This window comes from Colius striatus, chromosome 10, assembly GCF_028858725.1.
Source record: "Colius striatus isolate bColStr4 chromosome 10, bColStr4.1.hap1, whole genome shotgun sequence".
Taxonomy (NCBI): domain Eukaryota; kingdom Metazoa; phylum Chordata; class Aves; order Coliiformes; family Coliidae; genus Colius; species Colius striatus.
Genome location: NC_084768.1, coordinates 17993233 through 18015095, shown reverse-complemented (window position 1 = coordinate 18015095; position 21863 = coordinate 17993233). Strand labels below are relative to the sequence as shown.

The 21863-nt window shown below is 51.6% G+C and overlaps 1 protein-coding gene and 1 long non-coding RNA gene across 5 annotated transcripts in view; one reads left to right on the top strand and one right to left on the bottom strand.

Moving 5' to 3' along the window:
- Positions 1-21863, top strand: part of PBX1 (PBX homeobox 1) — a 131753-nt gene that overhangs the window by 69832 nt on the left and 40058 nt on the right. Inside the window, exon 1 of one of the 4 annotated variants that reach the window (XM_062003182.1) lies at positions 6515-6746. The exons of the other annotated variants lie outside the window; for them this stretch is intronic. Coding sequence (XP_061859166.1) covers positions 6662-6746 — 85 coding nt within the window. The 5' untranslated portion in view covers positions 6515-6661. Of the gene's footprint in view, positions 1-6514; positions 6747-21863 lie in introns of those variants that run through there. 4 annotated transcript variants of the gene reach the window in all.
- Positions 203-4076, bottom strand: LOC133626237 (uncharacterized). Its single transcript, XR_009819376.1, has 3 exons — positions 2513-4076; positions 1256-1404; positions 203-477 (listed from the first exon to the last, which is right to left on the bottom strand). It is a non-coding gene; the product is annotated as an uncharacterized LOC133626237 (long non-coding RNA).

Sequence of the window (21863 nt, the reverse complement as noted above, 5' to 3'; positions counted from 1 at the left end):
CTGGGAGAAGAGTTAAATTTAACTGATGAAACTTTGAGGGACTCTAAGCAACACCAGCTATGCTTCCTGCCTTCAGCTGCTGGGTGTGAAGCAATTGAATAGATAGATCAGTAAGGTACATTTTCTTCTTCCTTACAGGCACCGCAAGTTAATCTCGGTGGTATCATGTCCATCTCAAGGCTTTATCCTATCTATTTGTCATCTTAGCCAGTACTGAAGTGAGACTCACAAGTCGGTGAATCTGTGGCTCATCTCACTCCATTTTTTAAAAATAGGGTATGACACTTTGTGTCCTCTAGTGTAATGAGAGATTGAGCTGCTAATGAAAATATGCAATCATTTTATTTCTGAGTCCCTGCAGAACTCTTAGGCAGGTATTATCTGGTCCTGGTGACTCCTCATTTTTCATTTTCCAAACGTGCTTTAACATCCCTTCTTCTGACATCTCAATCTCTGATTGAGCCTCATCTTTGCCACCTGAAAGATGATTGGGTTGCTGCAGGCTGAGGACCGGGTTCCCCTGTGTCCTTACCACCACAGTGACTCCTCCAGGTCTGCCCTGCATGGATGGTGCCAGGTCCAGGTCTACTATAGGTCTTGTGACAAAACCCATCCTTCATCTTGGCTTGTGAGTTCCTCGCTGGTTAAAAATTTCAACTGATTAAAGCATCATCTGTTGCTAAATGGATGAGCTTGAGGAATCTCCTTATATTTATCTACTACTGCTTTAGGTCAGATTTCACAGAATCATAGAATGGTAGGGGTTGGAAGGGACCTTTAGAGATCATCTAGACCCTGCAGAAGCAGGTCCACCCAGATCAGGTCACACAGAAACGTGTCCAGGCGGGTCTTGAAGACCTCCACACCCTCCCTGGGCAGCCTGTGCCAGGGCTCCTTCACAGTGAAATAGTTTTTTCTTATGTTTAAATGGAACTTTTTGTGTTCCAGCTTCATCCCATTACCCCTTGTCCTGTTGCTAGATACCATTGAAAAAAGGGAAACTTTGGGATTCAGAGAGAATCCCCCAAATGTTTCTGTCCAGGAGGCACCTGGCTGTTCTATCTCCAACCGCCCAACCTAGGGATGCTCGTACTGGACCTGCCTTTGCCTTCAGACAGTGGCAGAGAGGCAGGAGGAGCAAGGGCAACAAGGAGATGGCATCGAGGGAGAACGCTGCCTGCCCGGGGGTGCAGCCACAGTGTCCTGGGGAGCCATGGGGATGGCAGCACCCTCATTCAGTGGCAGCTGCTCTTACCTCTGGTGCCTTAACAGCCGGTCCACAAATCAATCCCTCTCTTGTTTTGTCAGGTTTTTTTTTTTGAGCTTTGAGCTCCAAATCAGCTTGATTTGGTAAAAGGTTTCCATCGCAGCACGTCACAGGTAATTTATTCCCGGCGCTGTAATCTGAAGGAAAGCAGAATGAAGGACCTCCAGTCACAGCCCTGCGCGCACGCAAAAAGTTAAGTATTCTTGCTTTCGCTGACAGTACAAAGGTGTCATATACGAGAAGGATTGACACAGACCAAAGGGTCTTGTGGGAAATATGATAATAACTATAAAGAAGACAGATTATTCCCCAGTTGCCAACATTCAAACCTTTTTACAGTCAGTTCAAACATATAAAACTTTATTGCTGTAGCAGAAAGGGGAACAATTTCTGGTTGCACAGCTTTCCCAGGGCTGGGTTTATACTGTCTGTGTTATTGCTCTATAGTGGCATTTTAAAGTTTATTGAACAAGACTTTTACAATTGAAGGAAGTATATAAAACTGTAAATTTATTAGATTTTTCAGGATAAGTGCCCTTTCTAGTTGTGCTCAAGAATTCGGTGCTACGAGAAACTGCTAGTTACAAGACTTATTAATATTAAAGACGGAGAGAGCGCACATTTTATACCTTAACTGATCTAAAAAATAATATTATGATATTACTGGAAATCGGAGCTGTCACTGAGCAGGGTGCGTGGAACGTGTGTGTACTCTGTGTATGTATAAACAGCCCAGATCTGCGTGCAGATATGTAGATATTCTGTGGCATTTGCGGGCATCTCACCGTAACTTCAGGTACAAACATCTCTGGTATGTAAATGACAACGATTTATCCCACGTCCACAATGCACCTGGTGTTTTGTGCCTAAAACCAGTGAGTAAGGGACTGATAGTGGGAAGGTGTGTTCTGAGGAGCTGGGTGCCTGCCCTCCCCCCATCCCCTGCCTTCTCTTTAAGGCTGCGGCCGAGTAACGCTGCTCGTAAATTTGCAGGGACTGAATTCTCTGGCTGGCACGTTTGCTCAGGGCTGCTTATGCAGCAAAACTGGGCTGCAGTGCTGCTGGAGACAGCCTTTGGAGAGCTCATCACATGTATGATCCTGGGGGAAACCTGCTCTTGAGGAATCTCTGCTCTAAAGTTCTTTTTGCAGCTTGGGGATGATTTCACCTAAATGTGTGACTGGAATTAAAGTAATTCATAAACCTGCTCTTCTGCCCACTGTATGTGGGGTATCACCTACCCACCATGGTGGCTGCTGCTGCTGGAGTGGCTGTGGGGATGTCTGTTCTGGGGTATGGGTGTCCACTGAGGCAAAAGATCCCCTGAAGTGCCCCTCACCAGGACTGGGGGCCGGGAATGCATCCCGCAGCTTGGGTGGTGACTCTTCCTCCCATGCTCTGCTCTGCTGGTCCAATACAGTGGCAGAAGTAGATGTCTTCAACTTTGGCATCTGCGATGGCAAGTTGTAAGGGGCAGCGGGTGGTTTGGAGGCTGAGCAGGAATACCACGAAGCAGCAGTGAAGGCAAGGAAGTCAATAAGCCCTGAATCTTTTATGAGGCCTTGGATATTCTGATCACAGCTCTGTTGGCACCTAGATACGAATACAGATGATCTGAGAAAGCATCCGTGACTTGAAGCTCAGCCTTGGGTCTTCCTAAGGTTTTTAGCTTGCCTCCCCATGTTAATGTTTTGCTGTTGTTTCTCTTTTTTTGTGGGATTCCCCTTTTCTCCTATTTTTGTCCCTCCAGGGGGAAAATGGAGCTCAGGTGCAATTTCTGGGAGTAGGGGCTGACTGGAGAAGAAAGTGGGAATACGGTTAGTGTGGCTAATAGGGCTAAGAGCCTTATCCCTCTGTATGGTTAATAACAAACCCAGGCAGCAACACCACACACTGTGAGTCGCAAGAAAAGGAAAGCCCTCGGATCCCTTGTAATCCCGTGCTGCGCAGCGCGATGGTGCCGGAATCGCAAGGGTTCTCGCTGAATTCATTTCAGGTTTGGAGAGAAAAGGAGAAGGGAGGAAAAGCAGGAGGATGGGGAGGGGACTAAAAGAAGGGGAAAAAAAAAAGACCCCTGCACTGAGATGAATTTATGCTTAAGCTTGTCTTGGGAATGCAAATGTGTTTTAAGACTCTCTGAGCTAAACCACCTCTTTTGGGAAGAGGGAGGGGGGTAGGTGGGGGGGAGGGAAAGAAGTATGACACAGGAGGGACACCGGGAGAATGTGAAATGAGGGTTTACTGCCTCTCTTCCCGCACCCTGCCTGCTGCTGAGCTGGCAGGCAGTGAGGCAACGCCAAGGTGCTGCGTGGAACGGGGATGTGGGTGCTGGACTCTCCATGGGCTCTGCCTCTGTCCCCCATGGTGAGGTGGGTGCAGGTTCCTCCCCACCATCGCAGCAGCCTCAAGCACCCTCTTATTCCCTGCTCATGCCATCCTGGCCATAAGCACATCAGGTGTGACATGGCTGTACTCCACCATCACCCAGTCAGTGCCTGTTTTGCAGAGAGGGAGGGTGCTGCCTGCCCACTCCATCCTCCACACTGACCCCATGGGGGCTGGGCAGGGCTCTCCCAACATCGCAGGGATGCTCACCCAAGGGTCTGCAAAGTCAAGGGGAGGAGGGCAGTAGAGAGAGGAGAAAAGCTGTGGCAAGCAGGAGGGAGGAGGGATGCAGGAGGAGATGCGAACCCGCTGCCAATTGGGCAGTTGTGTCTGTTGTCTGGAGGCTGCTGCTAACCACTCGTTACAATTAAAATGAAGTGTCCGTCAGCGGCTATCTTCGCTGTGTGGCCCATATGTTTCTGAGCTGATACTGTCCGGATTATTCTGTTTGGGAGAACGATAACGGCTGTTTATAACCTTGGCAAAGACTGAGCCCTAATCAGGCTGGAGCACATTTTCACTGACTGGCTGATAACGGGCTGTTAGCTGCCTTATCGCTGGGGAGAGATAGGCCAAAATAAGCAGATCTGTGAGCACAGGAGCCCAACCAAGAGGCACATACTCTGGCCTGGCCTTTATTTTTAGATGCTCTTTTTTTTCCCCTTTTTTTTTCCTTCTCTTTTTCTTGGCTTATTTCAGAGAGAAGGAGGGATTATTTCAGCAGAAGGGGAGGGAGGTGTGCTAGGTTTTGTTCGCCAGTAAATGAGGTAGTAAGAAAAAATAACACAGGGGTGTTGTATCATTTTCCATGTGCCTCTCAGTTACCCTGTGCCCCCCCCAACCCCTGACGGCATCTCCATCTTTAGGAAGAAGAGTGAAGTTTGTCTGTCCTCTCCTGCAGCATCCCTCTTTCCCTCACTCTCTGCTTGCTTTGTCTGCTTTTTCTCTGCATCTGGCTCTCTGAAACAGGGCCATGAGCTGTTACTGGGGTGGAATTGGGGTGAATTTGGAGAGTTTTTTCTCCAAAATGGGGTTACATGGGTTTAGGACAGCGAGACCTCAGTGTTCCTGCTGCAGTCACTGTGTTGGGCTGGAGCATCTTGAAATTACATGTGTTTGGATACCTAAAGAGACCAATTTCCCTGAAGGCAGCCTGTCAATGAGGGTGGCCAGAGCATCTTCCCAGTCTGCACTGGTACTTGACTACTGTCAGCAGCTGGGTTAATCTGGTGCCGTTTGTGGTGCCGGTGGATGATCCCATCTATGCCATCTTCTTCCTCAGCACAACCTCCTTCTTACTCCATCACACCCATGTCTCTGCCCTCAAATCTTCCATGGAAGCGGTCCAGATCTTCCGGTACCGTTCCTGCCTCCCTCCCTCTGCTGCTTGGGCTGTGTACTCTGCCTTGAAGTCTCAGGCAGGTGTTCAAATAAATAATGCAGCTAAAAATACCTTTTGGCAGCAGCTGGGAGCTGTTGCGAGCGGTGCTGCTGGAGTGGTGGGAATACAGCATCCCGGCTCCGTGGGCAGGTGTGGCTGCGTGCTCCGGAAAAGCGAGAGCAAGCACTGCAGGGACGAGGATCTGCCTGCCTCCTGGCTACACCACAGCACCACTGACAAGCTGAGATGTTGCTTCTGTCTTCACTGGCTTGGAAGCAGGCCTCGCCTTTGCTGAGGTTGGCTTTTAGTGGAAGGATGCTGCCTGCTGCGTGCCAGCTCGTGCGGGAGTGTCACCCTGGCCCTGTGTTCCGGACACAGCGGCAGCCATCGGGGAAGAATCATTTGTGTGGTGGTAGTGCCTCGAAGTGTTCCCTCTTTGGGGAGCACTTTGCAGGCTGGATGGTGCAGCAGCTCCCAGGGAAGGAAGCTGAAGCCTTCCTGGCCACTCAGGCGCTGGGAGAGCACTCAGCACCTCAGGCATTCATCCTGATTTGCTGGAGCTGGCTGTTTTAAAATCTCCCCCCCAAATTGTCTGTTGTCTGCCCTTTCCTGGGGTGTTGTCGCATCTGAAGGGAGTTCCCGCTGGCTTATCTTCCTCCCTGAGCCTGGAAGCCTGGACCACAGTGGGTGCAGAGGGCTCCATCTCCACTGGCTCGGCTTGGAGACCTTTTGAGAACTGCCCTGGCAGCAAATTGTCGGACGACAGATTTAATTATTGCAGCAGGAGCGTTGCTGGGGGCAGAGCATCCGTCAGTTGGCCACAAACAAAGCTGACCTTGGTTTTCCTCTTGCCCAACTGATAGCAAACCCTTTGCTGCAGGTTAGAGCTGCTCCTGCTCTGCTGTGCAGAAAAGGATGGCTGCCTGGCTACTCCTCTCCCTTGTGCGTGCATTTTAGGGAGCGTTGACTATCTTCCGTGAGCCTTTCAGTGAGTTGTCCTTGTGCACCTCGGCTTGGAAAGCAAAGTGGCTTGTTAATGAGACCTAAAGCAATCATGCCAGAGTACAAGGATAGGGGACAGGGAGCCAGGATGCTGCAGAGGTTCATGCTGAGACCTGGTCCTGCTCACAGGGCTGGCCAGAACTGTGACAGCCCTTCGATACTGGCAGCCCTTGCTTTGCCTTCTCTCTCTAGGAGCACGGTGAGGTGTTGGTGGGGCTGCTGTGGTGGCCAAGGGTCGTCTGTGGTCTAGGTGGTGCTTGAGTGATACTCAGGTCCCGCAGTGCTGCTGCCTCATTGTGCTTTTGGCCACAGCTCCTTTTGAGGACTGAAAAGATAAAGCCAAATGGCGTCCTGGAAAACCTTCCCAACTCCCAGGGAGATGCTGTCTAGGAATTGCTGGCTGCCTTTCCATGCTTTTTGGGTGTATTTGATCAGTTGTGACAGCAGAGGTGCAAGCACAGTGCAAAATCAGCAAAGGGCTGGACAACTTGTGAAGGGAAAACACAGTCCAGGTATGGTGTGGTGGTCCAGTTCGTGCCCCCACGAGCGTGTCCGTGGTGACTTATCTCAGTCCCCAGGGCTGGGGGGGGTTGCTGCAGCTCAACAGCCCGCTGCTGGCCCATGAAATGCAATCAGAGCTCCACGGATGCCACGAGCCAGGGCGAGCTGACTCTTCCCATCTCATCCCGCAGAGAACAAACAGAGCTCAAGGTAAAGCACTGAAATTTCACTGTGACCTTTTCTTAAAGCATTATAATCAAGTTGAACGTTTCCAGTTGTCCCACTAATGTTTGCCCCATGGGAGAAGGCGTCCTGCTTTGAGGGAGGATGTTTGTGGCGACGAGCGCGTCTGCCCCGGGAGCTTGTGGTGCTGGATGCCAAATGCCTGCTGGGGGCTGGGGAGGCGGGGGGCAGAGGGCTGTGGCTGCTCCCTGCCTCCCACTGTAATGCAGCCAGGGGAAGGAATCTACTGAACACTCTGCATCTGCTACAGCCTTTGCTTAGGGCTCTTTGACACATGGATTGTAAAACACACACCGCCTGACGTGTCACTGGGCACCCATAAGGCCTCCCACGTGGGAGCTGAAGGCGTTGCTGTTGTCTTGGATGGTGGGATTGGCAGCTCCTGCCTGGGGACAGGTTGGGGTTACCTGGAAGGAAACTGGGGCTGGAGCCAGAGAGACTTGCTCCAAGGATGTGCAGAGATGTCAGGGTAGAAGGCACCTTCCACAAGGCACTTTCAAAGTCCAACCTGGACATAGAGGAAGCCTTTCTGGGGAGAAAGGACAAGCTGTGTTTATGCTGCAGCTTTGTCTGCTAGACTCATCTTTGTCATGAGGTCATGGCCTCTTTATGCTCATGTCTTGTCATGCTGGGTCTGGGGACACAGTGTTCAGTCTTTTGCATGCAGGAGTGTCTCATTTCAGCTTGAACAGACAACTGCCCATCCTGTGTCCCCTGGTCCTTGTAGCCTGCCTGGCACAGTGAGAGTTTCCATGTCCCTCAACCAGCAATGGAGGAGGTGACGCTGCCTGTGTTCCTCAATGATGAAGGGGATGAGGTCCACTTAGTGTCCTGCTCTGTCTCTCAGAGCCACACAGGAGGACTCACCCAGATGCTTTGTGGAGGTTGCTCATCTAAGCACAGCTGTGTTTTCTGCAGGGTTGGGAAGGGGGTCCAGCTCACGCTGGGGAGGGAAGATGATTTTGTGGACACTTCCCCAGACAGGACATTCTTACTGAGTTTGACTCAAAATGCTCATAACCCTTCAGGCATGCTTTTTGGTGCCTACTAGATTTTTGAAAGAAATTTAAGGGATGAAGGACGGCAATACTCCTGTGTTTGAAAGAGTGGTGGTGACACCCATCCAGGCACCCATAGGGCTGCAAACAGCCCTTTACCGGACCTGTGCTTTGGCCTAATCAGCCTTACTAGCTTGTGGTGGTCTCCTGAAGCAGCTGGGTGCCCACAGCCACATCTATACCTGGGGTGAGCCCTTCTACTCCATGCACCTGACCTGTCTGTGCTTCTCATACCCCAAAGCTCCTGCCTTTGTCGTGCAAAGCCAGGGTCCCCTCTGGCTGTGCAGTGCTGACATTTAGCTCTCACTGGCTTGGAATGATGCATATGTATGAGGAGCAGACGGGGAGGCTGGCCTGGCCCGGTGACCTCTGCAGACAGAGCTGCCACCACATGTGGCTCCAGGAGGTGGGGGTTGGGTTTATTTGTGAAATCTCTCATTGAAATGTTCCAGCAATCCCAATTCAGTTTTGATCAGGAAGGCTGCATGGTTGGGAGAGGTGCTGCTGCTTCCCAAGGGTTTTCTCCAGGCAGCAGCTCTGTTTGCACAGGGCATTGGATGCAGCGGTAACATTCCCAGCAAGGATCCGTTTTAAGCATGGAAAACTGAGTTCAGCTGCTGAAGACTTGTCTGAAATAGCTGCTGTGCAATGTCGTAGGGTACCGGGCTCTGAGCGATGCTTCAGACCTCTGGAGAAGCACGTCTTGGCTGTGGTTGGTCCCAAATGGTGGCCTGAGCGTGGTACTAGTTCTGCATGGGTGAGTGACTGACTGTGTGCTGGGGCTTCCAGGGTAAATCTTACTTTATCCTCCTCCCATACATACCTAGGATGTTGTTTCCTTCCTGTGGGTGGAGGGTGCTCACTGGCCCCCTGAACAGAGCGTTGTCTGCTGCTGCCCACAGTTGCCCCTGTGAGGAGGATTCAGCCTGGCTTTCGAGGGCAGGTAGCTGCACATCCTGGGGCTGTGGTGTGTGCAGAGAGACCTGGGGAGGCTGCTGCCCCATGGACATGGTCTGAGTGGTGATGATGCCTTCCTGGGCTCGGATGTAGTCATCCTGTGGGAGGTGAGACAACTGGCAAACCAGAGCACAGAACCACCAAGAGCCATAGGATTAAAAGCAGGGATATCCTTGAGAGTCCACGGCAGGGCAGAGAGGTGAAGCATGGCCTGGAGAGCCCTGTGACAGGCAGGTCTAGTGTGTGCCTATGTGCCTGTGCTGCCTTCCCAGGCATTAACTGCTGATGGAGCAGCCTCCCAGGCCAGCATACCAGACCCCCCTCCTCACCTCGCTGCCCGCTCCCATGTCCTTGCCTCTGGCACCAGCTCTGGATGCCCCCCTCTTCCCTGGGGAGCACTGTTCCCTCCTCCTGGGCAAGTCTCATTCACACAAAATGGCTCCCTCCGAGCTTTCCCCCAGCTTCCCCTTCCTCCCCTTGCCCAAAACTTTCTTGCTCTGCCGTTCGTCGCAGAGCTGTGCTCCGTCTCAGTTGTTCCCGGCTGTCAGAGGTTATATATATCTGCTCTGCTCATGCTCATCCTCTGTAACCATTTTCTGCTACAGAATCTTCTGGCTGCTCGTTGAAGCCTTAATCCGTAATGCAGCGATCAATGGGTGTGCGCCTTTACCACTCAGATGCTCATTTTTTAATCCCCACTGCCTCCTTCAATGTCATCCCTTCCCATTTTTCTTTATAGAATTTCAGGTCTACTGTACCTGCTGATTACTTAGCAGAGACCGCTGGACATCTCCCTTAATTAATTCCATCGATTTCTCAAATCCCACAAGGTTTGGGGTTCTTAGATTTCTGAAGCAGCTAAATGGAATGTCTAAATTCCGACATTTTCCCTCTATAAATTGTTTTGCCAGGGAGATGCTGGGAGGCAGCGCTCCCCCTTTATTTATTTGGAGGTGATGTTAGCTCCAGAGCCTTCCTCGTCCTTGCTGCAGGCATCGAGGAGGCCGTTGGGAGGAGGGATGCCTCTCGCTCTCATTGCCCAGCTGTGCCCCCCATCCGAACGATGCTCCGGCAGACCCCCGGCCCTGTTCTGCCACACATCCCAGCAGCAGCATCCTCCCAACGAGGGATTAGGGCGAGACCAGCCTCAGGAAGGGAATAAACCTCCTGGAAGGGACCTATTTACCCGTTGGGCCCTCGCAGCGTGCGGCTGGGGAAGACTCTGTTGCTATGCGCAGGGAGCTTAATTTTATTATTACTCTCTGCTATTTAATGTCTGTCTCTCAGGCAGCTGGTGATGTTTTAATGAAGCTGGAATTGCATAGTCTGTAGCGCTGGATAATCGTAAGCTGCCGAATCAGAATCAAATTAATAATTCATGAAATTAAAGTGTATAATTAATTCGAACTGTGCAGATGAGGAGGGACCCGATTCTCTGGCCTGAAAGGAGCACACACATGTCCGTAAAAAGTGCGTGTGTCCATCTGCAACGACGGGCACATCTGTGCCGGGGCCCTGGCAGGGCTGGGCAGATCAGACACTTCTCACCTCCCCAGCCCCCGTCGACCTTTGGGCTATGTTGCCTTCCTGGCCTGTAAGGCACAGAGGCTTAGTTTGAGTTGGTTTTCTTAGGGAACTTCCCCACACACACATTCTGCGTTCAGGTTAACTTTCACACTAGTGTTTGGTCTAGAAACGGTGCTATTTGATGGCTGGGTCAGCCTGCCTGGCCATGTTGTTAGGCCCCTCTGAAGAGGAGAAGAGATGTGCCTCCCCCCTTGATGGCATCACTAGTTTTTCTTAGGTTGTATTTGCTTCCTTATTTGACCTGTTGCAAAACTACCCTTTAAAGGACTTTTGCAGCTGAAAGTCCTGAGTGGCCATATGGGAGTGAAAAGCTGGAGAGAGTGAACTTGGTGGAGTTAACGATCACCTCACCGACATGGGGAGGGATGTGTCCCTTAGTGGTTTGCCAGTAATTTGCAGCGTGAAGAGCAGGGGGATGTGTTCCCAACCACATAAGTAAGCCAAAGGGGCTCATGTTGCTGTTTATGTAGGTCAGAGCCATTGTGGACACAGGCTTGAGAGTTTGAGGTGTACCACTTGCAGTCAGTAACTGGGCTGAGCAACACTGGAGTTTTAGGGAGAATTTAGCTTTGAGTGTAATTGGACCCAACAGCAACATGTCTTATCCGTCTTGTAGTAGGCACTGACCCAGTCCTCATGTTCCTGCAAGCATTGAGAGGAGCAGTGGGCAGGTGAGCAGTGGAGGTTGCACCACTCCACCCTTGCTGTCTCCTAGGAGGAGAGGTCTCATCACGTCCTGGTCCAGAGCAGGACAGCTGGGAGTTGTCTTGGGAGCCATTTCTCTTGAGCCTTTCAACACAAGCGGAAGGGCCTTCTGTGTGTGTGCAGTAATGAAGCTTTGTAGCCATTGTGAGGTTGGAGGAAATTTGGATATAAAGGCACGCACAAGCAGAAATGAAACATCTGCTTGGGTCCAAAATTACTGTCTTCCCAGGAGTGCTGAGTTGCCCACGCGCTGAAAACTTGGTTATTCACCCAAACTGAGATGTTGAGCATTTTGCACCTTTGAAGGCCTCGTCTTTAGCATCTGTGGTCTGTACAGATCAGCTGATGGCTGATACCTGTGGAGGACAAGCAGGACCAACCAGCCTCTGTTGCCTCCACCCTTAAACCAGCTGAGGTCATTCCTGTCTATGTAGCAGAGCGACGTCCTGCACTCCTTTTGCCAGGCTGGAGCAGGCTTTGCCTGGTTGGTTACAGCTTCCTAATTTATGTTATATTTGTGCAAGGCAAATGCTGGCATTGTGGGTTTGGGGGGTGTATTTCTTGAAGAAATACATTTGTGAGGGAATCTTTTATTCATATGAATGCAATTATTTTCTTTTTGCCAAAAATCTGGCTTGCAGCAAGATAATGTGATTTGCTGTAAATGCCATAGCTGTGAAAGATCTCAAGTACAGAGCTGATGGAAAATCTATTTTGAAAAATTATTGATTGAAAGCAAAATTGCACAGAAAGGAGAGTGAGAGTTAATTTTGGGGGTACGAATCAGGAACGCTCCCCACTCTTTTGAGTTGACTCCAAAATCCTTTCCCCCTGGGTGGGTACATGGTGTTTTTGCACCAGGAACAGCCATCTCGAGGTAACATCGACGTTTGGAGACCTGGCTCAGGAAGGGGAGATTTCATGCAGCCATATTTTCCTTCTCTGTTTGGTGGCTGTTGGCCCTGGGGGCTGAGGAGCACCGTGTTTCTCCTTGGAGGGAGAGGAAAGCTGTGCGTTCCCCTTTCTCCATCATGGCAAAGTGCGTTTCTGGTCCGGATGGGTGTTGGACGGTGGCTGGTTGGTCACTGTTTCAGCATTAGGCTGAGCTTCAGTGGTGCAGGGAATCCTGCCTAATGTGGAGTCAAAGCAGAGGTGGGGAAACCACGTTGTTTTTTTGTGAGGCTCTTCTTGTGTGCGCAGGAAATTAAAAAGGTTGCTTTTATTTTGCAATGAGGGGATAGCTCTTTTTCATAAAGTGAAAACAAAAGTGAGGTTCTTCTGATCAGGGCCTGTTGCAGCTGTTGGTTTTGGCAATCCTGGATGGTTTTATTTCCAGAGAACAGACAGTATTTCAGTATTGAAGGGGTTTTCAGCAGTAGGCTTGGGAAGCCTAGGTATGTATGTCACCCATCCACCCTGTGCTTGTATGATACAAAGGCAAGATAAACAGGAACTTCATGCTCATTAATTACTTGTGTGCAGTTAAACCCTGAAGCTTTTTCAGTACCTGCAGAAATAGGGCATTGCTTCTGGATCATCATGGTTGCAGTCCTGCTTATGAAATCCCATTGGCATCTCCCTGTCTTGATGGAAATCTTTATCCCAGGGTTTGGTGTGCTATTGGGTGATGTGATTTGAGCACCAAAAGAAGGTAAGATATTTTTGTGAAGTGTCCACATTATTTTTCTAATAGCTCAGGGCCAACCATGCAACCTGGCCACGTGGGATAAAGGCATGAAACCGAGTCAGGATGGCACAATTTGCTCCCTGAGCAAATTTCTTCAGCATTCAAACATGACAAACAGTAGCTAAGCTTTTTGTACCGTTTCACCTCTCTGTCTTGTGGTTTCTCTATTGTAGCAAGAAAGGGAAGGGCAGGATTTCCCCCTACCTGTGAGCGTGGCTAAACATTAGCAAAGGTCTCCTAGGCTGCACGGCACTGGGTAAATGCTGAGTGGTTTTAATAATAACCTGCCCCTTTTTGCTAATGTGTTCCCCTTTGGAGTCCAGATCTTTTATTATTAGTATTATTGTAGCTGTTATGACGTGGGGAAGCTGAGGAGCAAAGCTAGCTGCCTCCATCCCCCTGCCTCCATCCTGCTCAGTCACCCCCTGCCCAGTGCCTGCCTGCAGGGTGGGTGGTTCAGGAGCAGGAGTTCCTGTTCTCTGGGAAGTGTCAGGGAGCCCAGTGGCTACCTGGGCCTGTGCTGGCTCATCCAATCTGGGCTGATTGGGGAGGATGGCAGAGAGACCTTTGGCTCTCAGTCTGGAGGTGCTTCTTCCTCCTTGCAGATGCAGGAGGCTGTATGGGGACAGATGAGGAGGTAGAAGAGGACCGGGGGAGCAGAGGTGGGGGATGAGAGCCCAGATAAAAGGGTTATGGCCAAATGCAAACAAAAACACGATGCAAATGAGCTGCTTGCAACAGGTAGCCTTAATCAGATGCTGTCAGATGAATTCAGTATCTCTCCGATTGTCGCCTGCACTAGCCTCCCATTCGGAAGCCCTCATCTGCTCCAGATGTGGTTTAATTTACTGCGACTTGGCTAATTACTGTAATTAAGGATTAATTACTGTTAATTACTTTCACATAAACTCAACGCCAGTCAAAGAGCGGAGCCTTATGAAGCCTGCCACAGCAGTGAACACAAGCACGGCAGCTTGGGTGGGCCCACCGGGTCTTGGGGGCGATCCCGAGCTGGTACCCCCTGCCCAGCCAACCCCTGGCCCCGGCCCTCGCCCCACGGGTCACCCCCTTGCTGGCCCTCCCAGGGCTGGCGGGCACGTGTGGCAGGGCTCCAGATGGCATCCAGTGAGCCAGCCACCATTATTATCGTTAATAATTAGATAGAGGGGGGATTTGCTGTGCAAACCGCGGCTAGGAAGGGGAGGCCAGCAGTATCGCCCGGCAGGCTCTTGGAAGATGCAATGGATTAACCACCTTTCCCATCCCCAGCCCTTCCCGATGCTCCCACATGCTGCATCCTCCACCAGCCCATCTCCAGCCAGGGAGCTTGCGGGAGACCCTTAATATGCAAGATACACAGAATTGTTCTGCTTCTCCCGGTGTCGTGTGTGCAAAAAAGTGCTTTGGCAAACAAGAGGAAAAAAATCAACCCTGTATCTAAGGGAACGGGAGCTGGGAAAACCTGCGGTGGGTGCGGGAAGGAACGCCAAAATGATTCATGGGCAGTGTGGCGTTGCAGTATTCCTGTGGGAAGCCGGGGGCTGCTGGTGGCGGAGGGCTTGCCCTGCTTCCCCGGCTCCCTTAGACTTGTTAGGCTCGGTATCTTTCAGGCTTATTAGTTTTAAAAGTCCTGAGGCTTTTTCCATCGCAGCTGAGGGAGGAAGACCCTGATGTGGTGGGGGGGGCGAGGTGGCAAAGGCGGGAGCGTGCCGTGCCCCGTCCTCGCCCGTTGCCCGCAGCCGCGGCTCGGTCTCTTGGCCACGCGTGTAATATGAAAGCAGGATGGAGAGAGAAAAATCGGCATGATTAGATGGGTATTGTTCTATTAGATCTCGGCCTGCTTGCTGTTGTGTCTCAGCATTTGAAGATGAAACATATTCATTTAGCTCCCAGGATGAATGGTTTTAATAAGGGGAGCAAGATGAGGTGGGGTAGTCCTGATGACTTCAGAGACCCATCAACTCTTCCCCTAAGGCCATTTCGGTGATGACATGGGCCACACGACCATTAATGCCACAATCAGGACAAGTTTTCCGTGTCCCTGCGAATCCTTCAGCAGGGAAGAGCGTGTTTTGGAGCCCAGGAGGAGATGTGTATCAGCAATAATCGGATTCAGCCTGCGGGGAGGGCAGGCAGGGAGTTGAAGCAGGGGCTCCCGGGATGCGATTCCCAGGGCGAAGCAATGGCAAGTGGGGATGCAGGCTGGCTGCTTGGGGGTGCTTTGGGGGGCCAATTGTCAGCCAGTGTCAGATGAATTGCCACCTTCCCCTCGTGCCAGCACCCAACTGATGCCATCCTGCACGGGGCTGGGACCTTGCAGCGCTCAGTAGTTGTTTCTGTGTGATCCAGCACGTCTCTGCCACTTCATCCCGCCCCAGCCACCGCCTCCAGGCTGGCTGTGGCCTGCTCAAGCCTCAAATCCTGATAATCCCTGTGATCTGGAGCATCTCTGGGGCCAGAGGAAGGACCTGATGCTACTGCTGGTGTCCGTGTGGCCCGACCTTGCTGGTTGGGAGCTGGGGGAGCACGGGGGGAAGCGCGCTGCGGCGAGCGAGACGAGGAAGGCAGCCGGCGCTGCGGCTGTCAGCTCCGCTCAGCCCGGCTGTCAGGTGCGGGAACACAGAGGGCCTCATTGCTTTAATTGACACCTTCCCCTCACATCCCACGCTCGGCCGTCCCAGCCTCATCCTTCCTTTCATCTTTCCTCCCTAGGAGGATGCGGGGTGCGGTCCAGCCTTGCTTCCCTCCTTCTCTCGCAGGGCCGAGGCCAGAGGAGAGCCGGGGAGACCTAGGGCCGGACCCGGCTGGGGTCAGGAGTGCGGGTGGTACCCCTCGCGTGGCGGTTTTGTGTGCGCTGATCTTCCTGAGCATCGCAGCATCCGTCTGGGTTTCATTGTGCCTGTCCTTTTCCGAGGCACTGCAGACGTGTTGCATGACAGCACTCCTGCGTAATTGCAGCCCATGGAAAGACCAGAGCCTGAAGACCCCTAGGATTTCTGGTCATGCCTTGCTGTTTTGGAGGCGTCTCTGTGTGCTCGTCAGCAAGAAGGAGGGAGGGCTGGTTACTCTGCAGAGCAGAGCATGTACTGGCCGCGCTGCAAGGCCTTATGAAGCCCAAAGGAGCAGGCAAAAGGTGGGGGCTGGAGGAGCTGGTAGGATGGCTTCATCTGCCCCAGTCATCTCCGATGCAAATCGTGCCCAGCACAGCAGGGTGTCCTACTGAAAGCCAGGAGAATCTGCTGCTTTCTGGGCCGTGGGGCGCTGATGATTTGGGGTTGGTACCTCTTTCCCAAAGGGGACAGCAAAGTCATCTTGTCTGTCTCCCAGATGAACAGGAAGCAGCAGAGCTTGGGTTTCTCATCTATCAGGAGCTGCAGGTACAGACTGTGACCCTGCTTGAGTAGGACCGACGCTTTCCCTAGAAGATTGCTCTTCACAGTGAAGGACCTGTTTGGAAAATCCCATCTCAGAAGCTCCAGCTGCATGAGTGCCTTCAGCTCTGAGGAAACTGAGGCATATAGTGCCCAAGGCTGGTGCTCAGCCAGCTGTGATGGCAGCCACCACTACTTGTCCCATTTTCTACTGCAGCACGACCTTGGCCTCTCCATCCAGCGCCCCACAGCTTGCCCACCCCAGCTAGCAGACAGACTCCATAGTTGGTCCTTCCCTTGGATGGAGGCCTCAGAAAGCTTTGCTGTGACCATGGCTGGTCCTGCAAGGACCAAACCCCCTCTCCTTGCCTGTGCCTCCTGAGAATGTGCTATGCAGATAATAACTAGCTGCCCTCCCTCTTCCCCTGGCTTTGCTTGCCAGGGTTCTCATGGGCTGAGTCACCTACAACGTTGAACCCAGGTGGCCAGTGCAGACAGTGGGGAGGGATCTCCCACGGATCGTGCTGTCTTTGCTTTCTGTTTATTTTAAAGTCTGAAGCCCTTTGATGTCTGCCTTTGCAGCTCATATTCTGCCAGGAGGCTCAGAGCAGCATGCGTAATCAGTCCAGAAACAGGCTGCTTTCATGTGGGTCAGGGGACCCAAGAGGAGAAGAAGTTTCTGAGGGCTTTGTTCTGCTGTAGAGAAATGTTTGGTGGGTTTCCACAGAGCTCTTTGCGCCCTTCCCTTTTTCTCCTACTGCAAGGTGGAGCTTGGGGTTTTGGCAAGGAAAACACACATGTCAAGCTGCTGCTCTACGGGAGACAGACTGTTTGGTGCTGGGCTGGGGTTTCGTAGGTGCAGAGCATCTTGTGCTTGAGCAAGGGATCAGCCAGAGCTGGCCCAGGGCAAGAGACGAAATGACCCAGATAGTGTGGGATTGCATCCCATGGCTTCAGCTTTCATTCACTCTAAAAAGCATCCAAGACGGGGCAATGAGGGATGTAGAGCAGAGGGGTGTAAGGCAGGGAGGTGTAGAGGAGAGAGTTGTAAAGCAGACCATGGCAATCCCTCTCTGGCAGTGAGTCGTGTCAGCTCTTGAGCTGGTGGTTGTCACGGATGGGTCATGGTGAAGGACAGCAGGTGTGTGTTTGCTGTCCTGCTGGCATGCTGGGATCCTTTCTTGCACCAGGCCTTCACAGAAGCACGAGGCCCTTCAGGTTGCTGTGGCATGACAGATTGTGGTTTTCAGCCTTGCCTTTAGCCTGCTTTTCTCTCGTCCTGTATTTCAGCAGTGGTGGTTGTGTAGCCCTGGGGTACAAGGTGCTGAGGTGTGTCCCTGCCTGTGTGGAGGTTACCCCTTTTCCTGCCTGTGTGAAAGTTGCCGTGCTCCTCTTGTCTCACTGGCACCTGGCTGCGATGTGCTGCCTCTGCTCTCACTTCCCATTACACCCAGGCTTTCCAGGTGAAGTGGTTTTCATTCCCAGTTGGTGGTGGGTACAGCCCAGGTCTCTTTTCTCTCTCTGCCCTCCAGGCACGTGGGATGTGTACAAACAGGCCACTTGCTTTCCTTTAGCTTTTTGATGTGAATAGGGCACTGCTGACCTCACTGTACCACTGTGTGCACCAAGTCTTTCTGGCTTTATGCATCATCCTGGATGGTCCTCGATCAGCACAAGCAGCACCTTCCTGCAACTGCTGCCACTTTGAACGTGCTTTTGCCCCTTTACTGTCTTTTTGGGGGTTGGGAGGTGGATGTGTTGCTTTTCACATCGTGTCTGGGACCCCTCCAGGTACTCCCATTTACAGTGGGACCAGGGCCAGAGACACTTTGGCAGGAAAAACAGGGATGTCATCCTTCCACAGGAGATGGATGTGTTGGCAAACTGGTTTGCAGGATCCTGGAGACGTGGCTTGGGAATGTATCTGTGTCAAGGTGATGGTGAGGAGGTGCTCTGATCTTCCCTGTGTGGCAAGATCTCCCCATCCTGAAAGCGTGAAGAGGCACGGAGCACTTCAGAAACTGAGCAGTGAATGGGGTTTGATTTTTTTTCCTCGCACTTTTTCGCTCCTGGGACTTAAAAATCCTTGACAACAAGCAACCGCAACCTACCCAACAAGCCCAAAGCCAACAGATAATTGCATTTCTCCCTAAACCACGGCTGATGTTCAGAGCTAGCTGCTATGGATATGGGTGGAGGTTTTACCTTCTCCCTGTTATTTCTCATGTGTATCTCTTGCTTAAAGACCTTGTGCCATCTTCCTGCCTAGAAGGGAGCCGTGGGGCCTCCCCAGGGAGCCCCCTCCTTTTCCTGAGTCTGATTCTTTCAGCTTTTGCCTGAGGGATGAACGGATGCACTGCAGCACCCCCCACAGATGGGGCACATGTCCCCGGTGCCTGCACGTGCACATATAGGGTGTGGGTTCTATATGGGAGTGTGGCATTTGGGCCACGTTAACGAGCATATGGGAGAGCAGGGAAAATGGATCATTTCTGGTTACGATCTGGCTACTGTCAAAATACAGCGTGATTTTGACGGTTGCTTTGTCTTTGCTCTCCGAGCAGTATGAAGGTAGTTTCTTAGCAACAAAACTGTGTTCACAAACAACACCGGTGAAAAACAACCCCTTAGAAGAAGAGGAGGCGGCCTCAAGAACACCTCTCCCGTGTGTCCCCAGGCCCTGCCACGGCTGGGAGACGGATGGAGGATGTTTTGGCAGGTGCTCGCCCATGGTCGTGGTGCCCTGCAAGCGCTGCCCCGGTGCCCCCCTCCCCGGGGTGGGTCACTTGGGATACAGTCGCTGCCCTTTTTGCAGCTTGGGGAGGGGAAGGAGTGTCATGGGATGGCCTTCTTCAGGTGACAATGGAGGGTTGGAGGTTCTGCTGAGCGATGCTTGCCACGTGGAGGCTGGCAGGTGCGGGCTCGGACGTCTCTTGGCCAAGGGCTTCTCCAGGGTCTTGTTGCTGCATCTCAGATGGATACCAGAAGGAGGGAGGGAGCTGCCTGCAAACGATTTTGGCAGTGGTTCTCCCGTACAATTTGGAGTGTCTCTCCTTTGAAGGCAGCGCTGGGCCTGGTGTCTGCGCTGACGTTGGAGTCCATGAGAGTGAGCGGTTCCTCCAGCCAAGTATCTGCCAGGCTGTGTCGGGAGAACTTTTATCATTTCTGTCACAGACATCACAACTCGCTTGTCTTACCATACATCTTCCTAAATGTGACAGAATATTCAGCTGTTATTAATTGAATACTCTCTAATTTAACTGCTTAGCAGGAGGGAGAGCGACTGGTCTGTCTCAGCACAGAGAGCTGCTGTCTAGCACAGAGGAGGTTTTGAGGTGCAGAGGGTTGATTTGGGGTGCAAAACAGGGCTTTTGGACTTGTTAGTATGTGGTCCTCTGCCCCCTTTCCATGTGGTCCTCATCCTGCCAGGGAAGGGCTCCAGCATTTGCTGTGGCTACTGGTCCTGGGACATGCAGCCAAGCTTGGTGTGGAGGTGCTGAGAACTTGGCTGCCTCTCCATCCCATCCTGGCACTACTGTCTGGGGACAGAGGGGAAGAGACACCCTGGGAGTGTGGCCAGAAGCTGGTGATGCCCCATGGTGCCCAAGACAGAAGGTTGTTTTGGACCAGATTGTCCAAACCTCTGTTCAGGCACATGGAGGCGACCCCTGTGGTGAGTACGTTGCTGCTTGTCTGCTGAGCTCCTGGAAGCAAAGCTCAGCCCCTTTGTTGGGCTCTCACCTGTTTCACAATGCCCATTGTGGCCAGTCTATCCTCTTGGTCCAGGACAGATCCCAGTTATGGCTCCTGTCCTTCCTCCTCCTCCTTACCATCCACCTCCAGAAGCTGCAGACGTGTCCCACGTGCAGAATGGTTGCTGTCATAGGGTTGCTGAGGAGCTGGGCTCCTTTGGAGGATGCAGGAGGCAGCCCTCCTCACTCTCACCTGGGCAGCAGGCTGGTGAGGGACCGTCCCCTCCAGCCACCCCAGCCCTGTACCCACTTGCACAGAGCATGTGCTCGCATATCTCTGCCACTCCTCCAGAAAGTTCAAACCCAGAGTCAAGTTTATTGTTTCTATCTCGTTTATTTTAGGTATAGTTTTACACTTTATTATATGCTGTGACATCTTAAATGGATCCTGTCACTCTATCTTGACTACTGCTAGGGGCTACAGCCACTTACTGTGTCAGCCTTTTCGGCAGCCCTGATTAACGATATCAAAACGAGTGGATCCCAGCACAGACACAAGCACAAAAATCAAGGGGTGATTTGCATATTCAGATTTGTGCAGGGCATCAAAAGGCTACAGCTCGTGCAAGCACTGCCCTGACACACCTCATGGGTACGCAGGCTGCTGCCGTGCATCGCTGCGCTTGGGTCCTGCGTGTGTTGGTAAGGTCCATGCACACCTATATCTATTTGGTTAGTATCTCGAGCCAAAAGGAAAGAGCCTTACCCCCTTTTTTCCCCAAGTTGTTTTCATCTCCCTGGGCAATATATCAATTAGGATAGCTAAATGGGGTAATACTTTTTTCCTCGTGAGCCTGCTGGGATATGTTGCAGAATTACCCATGCAAATGCTTTTTTTTTTCTTTTCCCTGAAAGTAACATTTTGTTAGGTTAATTCATGCACTGGAAAAACAAACTTTCTATTCTTACAGACCTATCTCCACTTACAAGTCAGGTTTTTGTAACCCTGTCATTAAAATGCGAGGTAGCCTACAGTAATTTGAATATTTCATTCTGCCGGCTGCTAATGCACTCTGCATTACAGATGGTACTTGCTCCATCCTTCTGGACTGGGTTCAATTATAAATGAAAGTAGGGAGCTGAGATTTGTCTTTTTGTCTCTGCTTAGTTGGAATAACACAATAAAGCTTGATGGGTAGGAATTCCTCAAGCTGCCTCCTCTTTGCCTTGCGACGTCTCCCGTGTAGCTTTCTCCTCTCCATAGCGAGTCCCGCTTGCTTTTCAAGTTGAGCCTAGAGTATTTGGGTTGGCAATGGCAGGGTTTTTCACAAGTCATTTTTTGGCTCAAATGCATTGTATTTCCCCTGTTTGGAAGCACTCCGTTCAGTCCTCTTTATTTATTTGCTGGCCTTTGCATCCCCTTTTGCATCCCAGGCAGGGAGCGGTGATAGGAGAAACCTGCTTGGGTTGGGGTAGGAGAGTGCTGCGTGGCTTTCAGATGGTGCAGACGCTGCTGGGATGGTGAGGACATCTTCCCATCCCGGTGTGTCCCTTTCTAAACCAGGACAGGGACAACAACCCGGTACTGAGGAACAGTGATGAGGATGCAGAGCAGCCTTCCTCCATCCCAGACTTGCTGCCATGGGCTCTCCCCAAAGCCCCTGAGAATAATATGGCCTCCGGAGATCCAAAGAAAACATTTACCTCAGCTTCATGATTAACAAAAAGAGGGGTTGCAAAGCTCTACCCCAGCTGTTCGGGGGCTCTATATTACATACAGATGCCTTTTTGCGAGCTCCTTCCCCGTTCCCGGCCGGTAAAAGCAATATTGCCGAGGGAGTCAGAGGAGGTGAGGGCAGGGCTTTCAATTTGGTTTTACATTTACAAGGACCAGATGGCCTCGCTGGAGATGATCTTTGATCTGGGACGCAGCCGGAGTTGAGCAAAGATTTCATTTTTTTTTACTCCCTTTTTTTAATCTCCTCTCTGTTTATGGCAGGGGCCTCTCTTGAAGGAGCAGGGGGGAA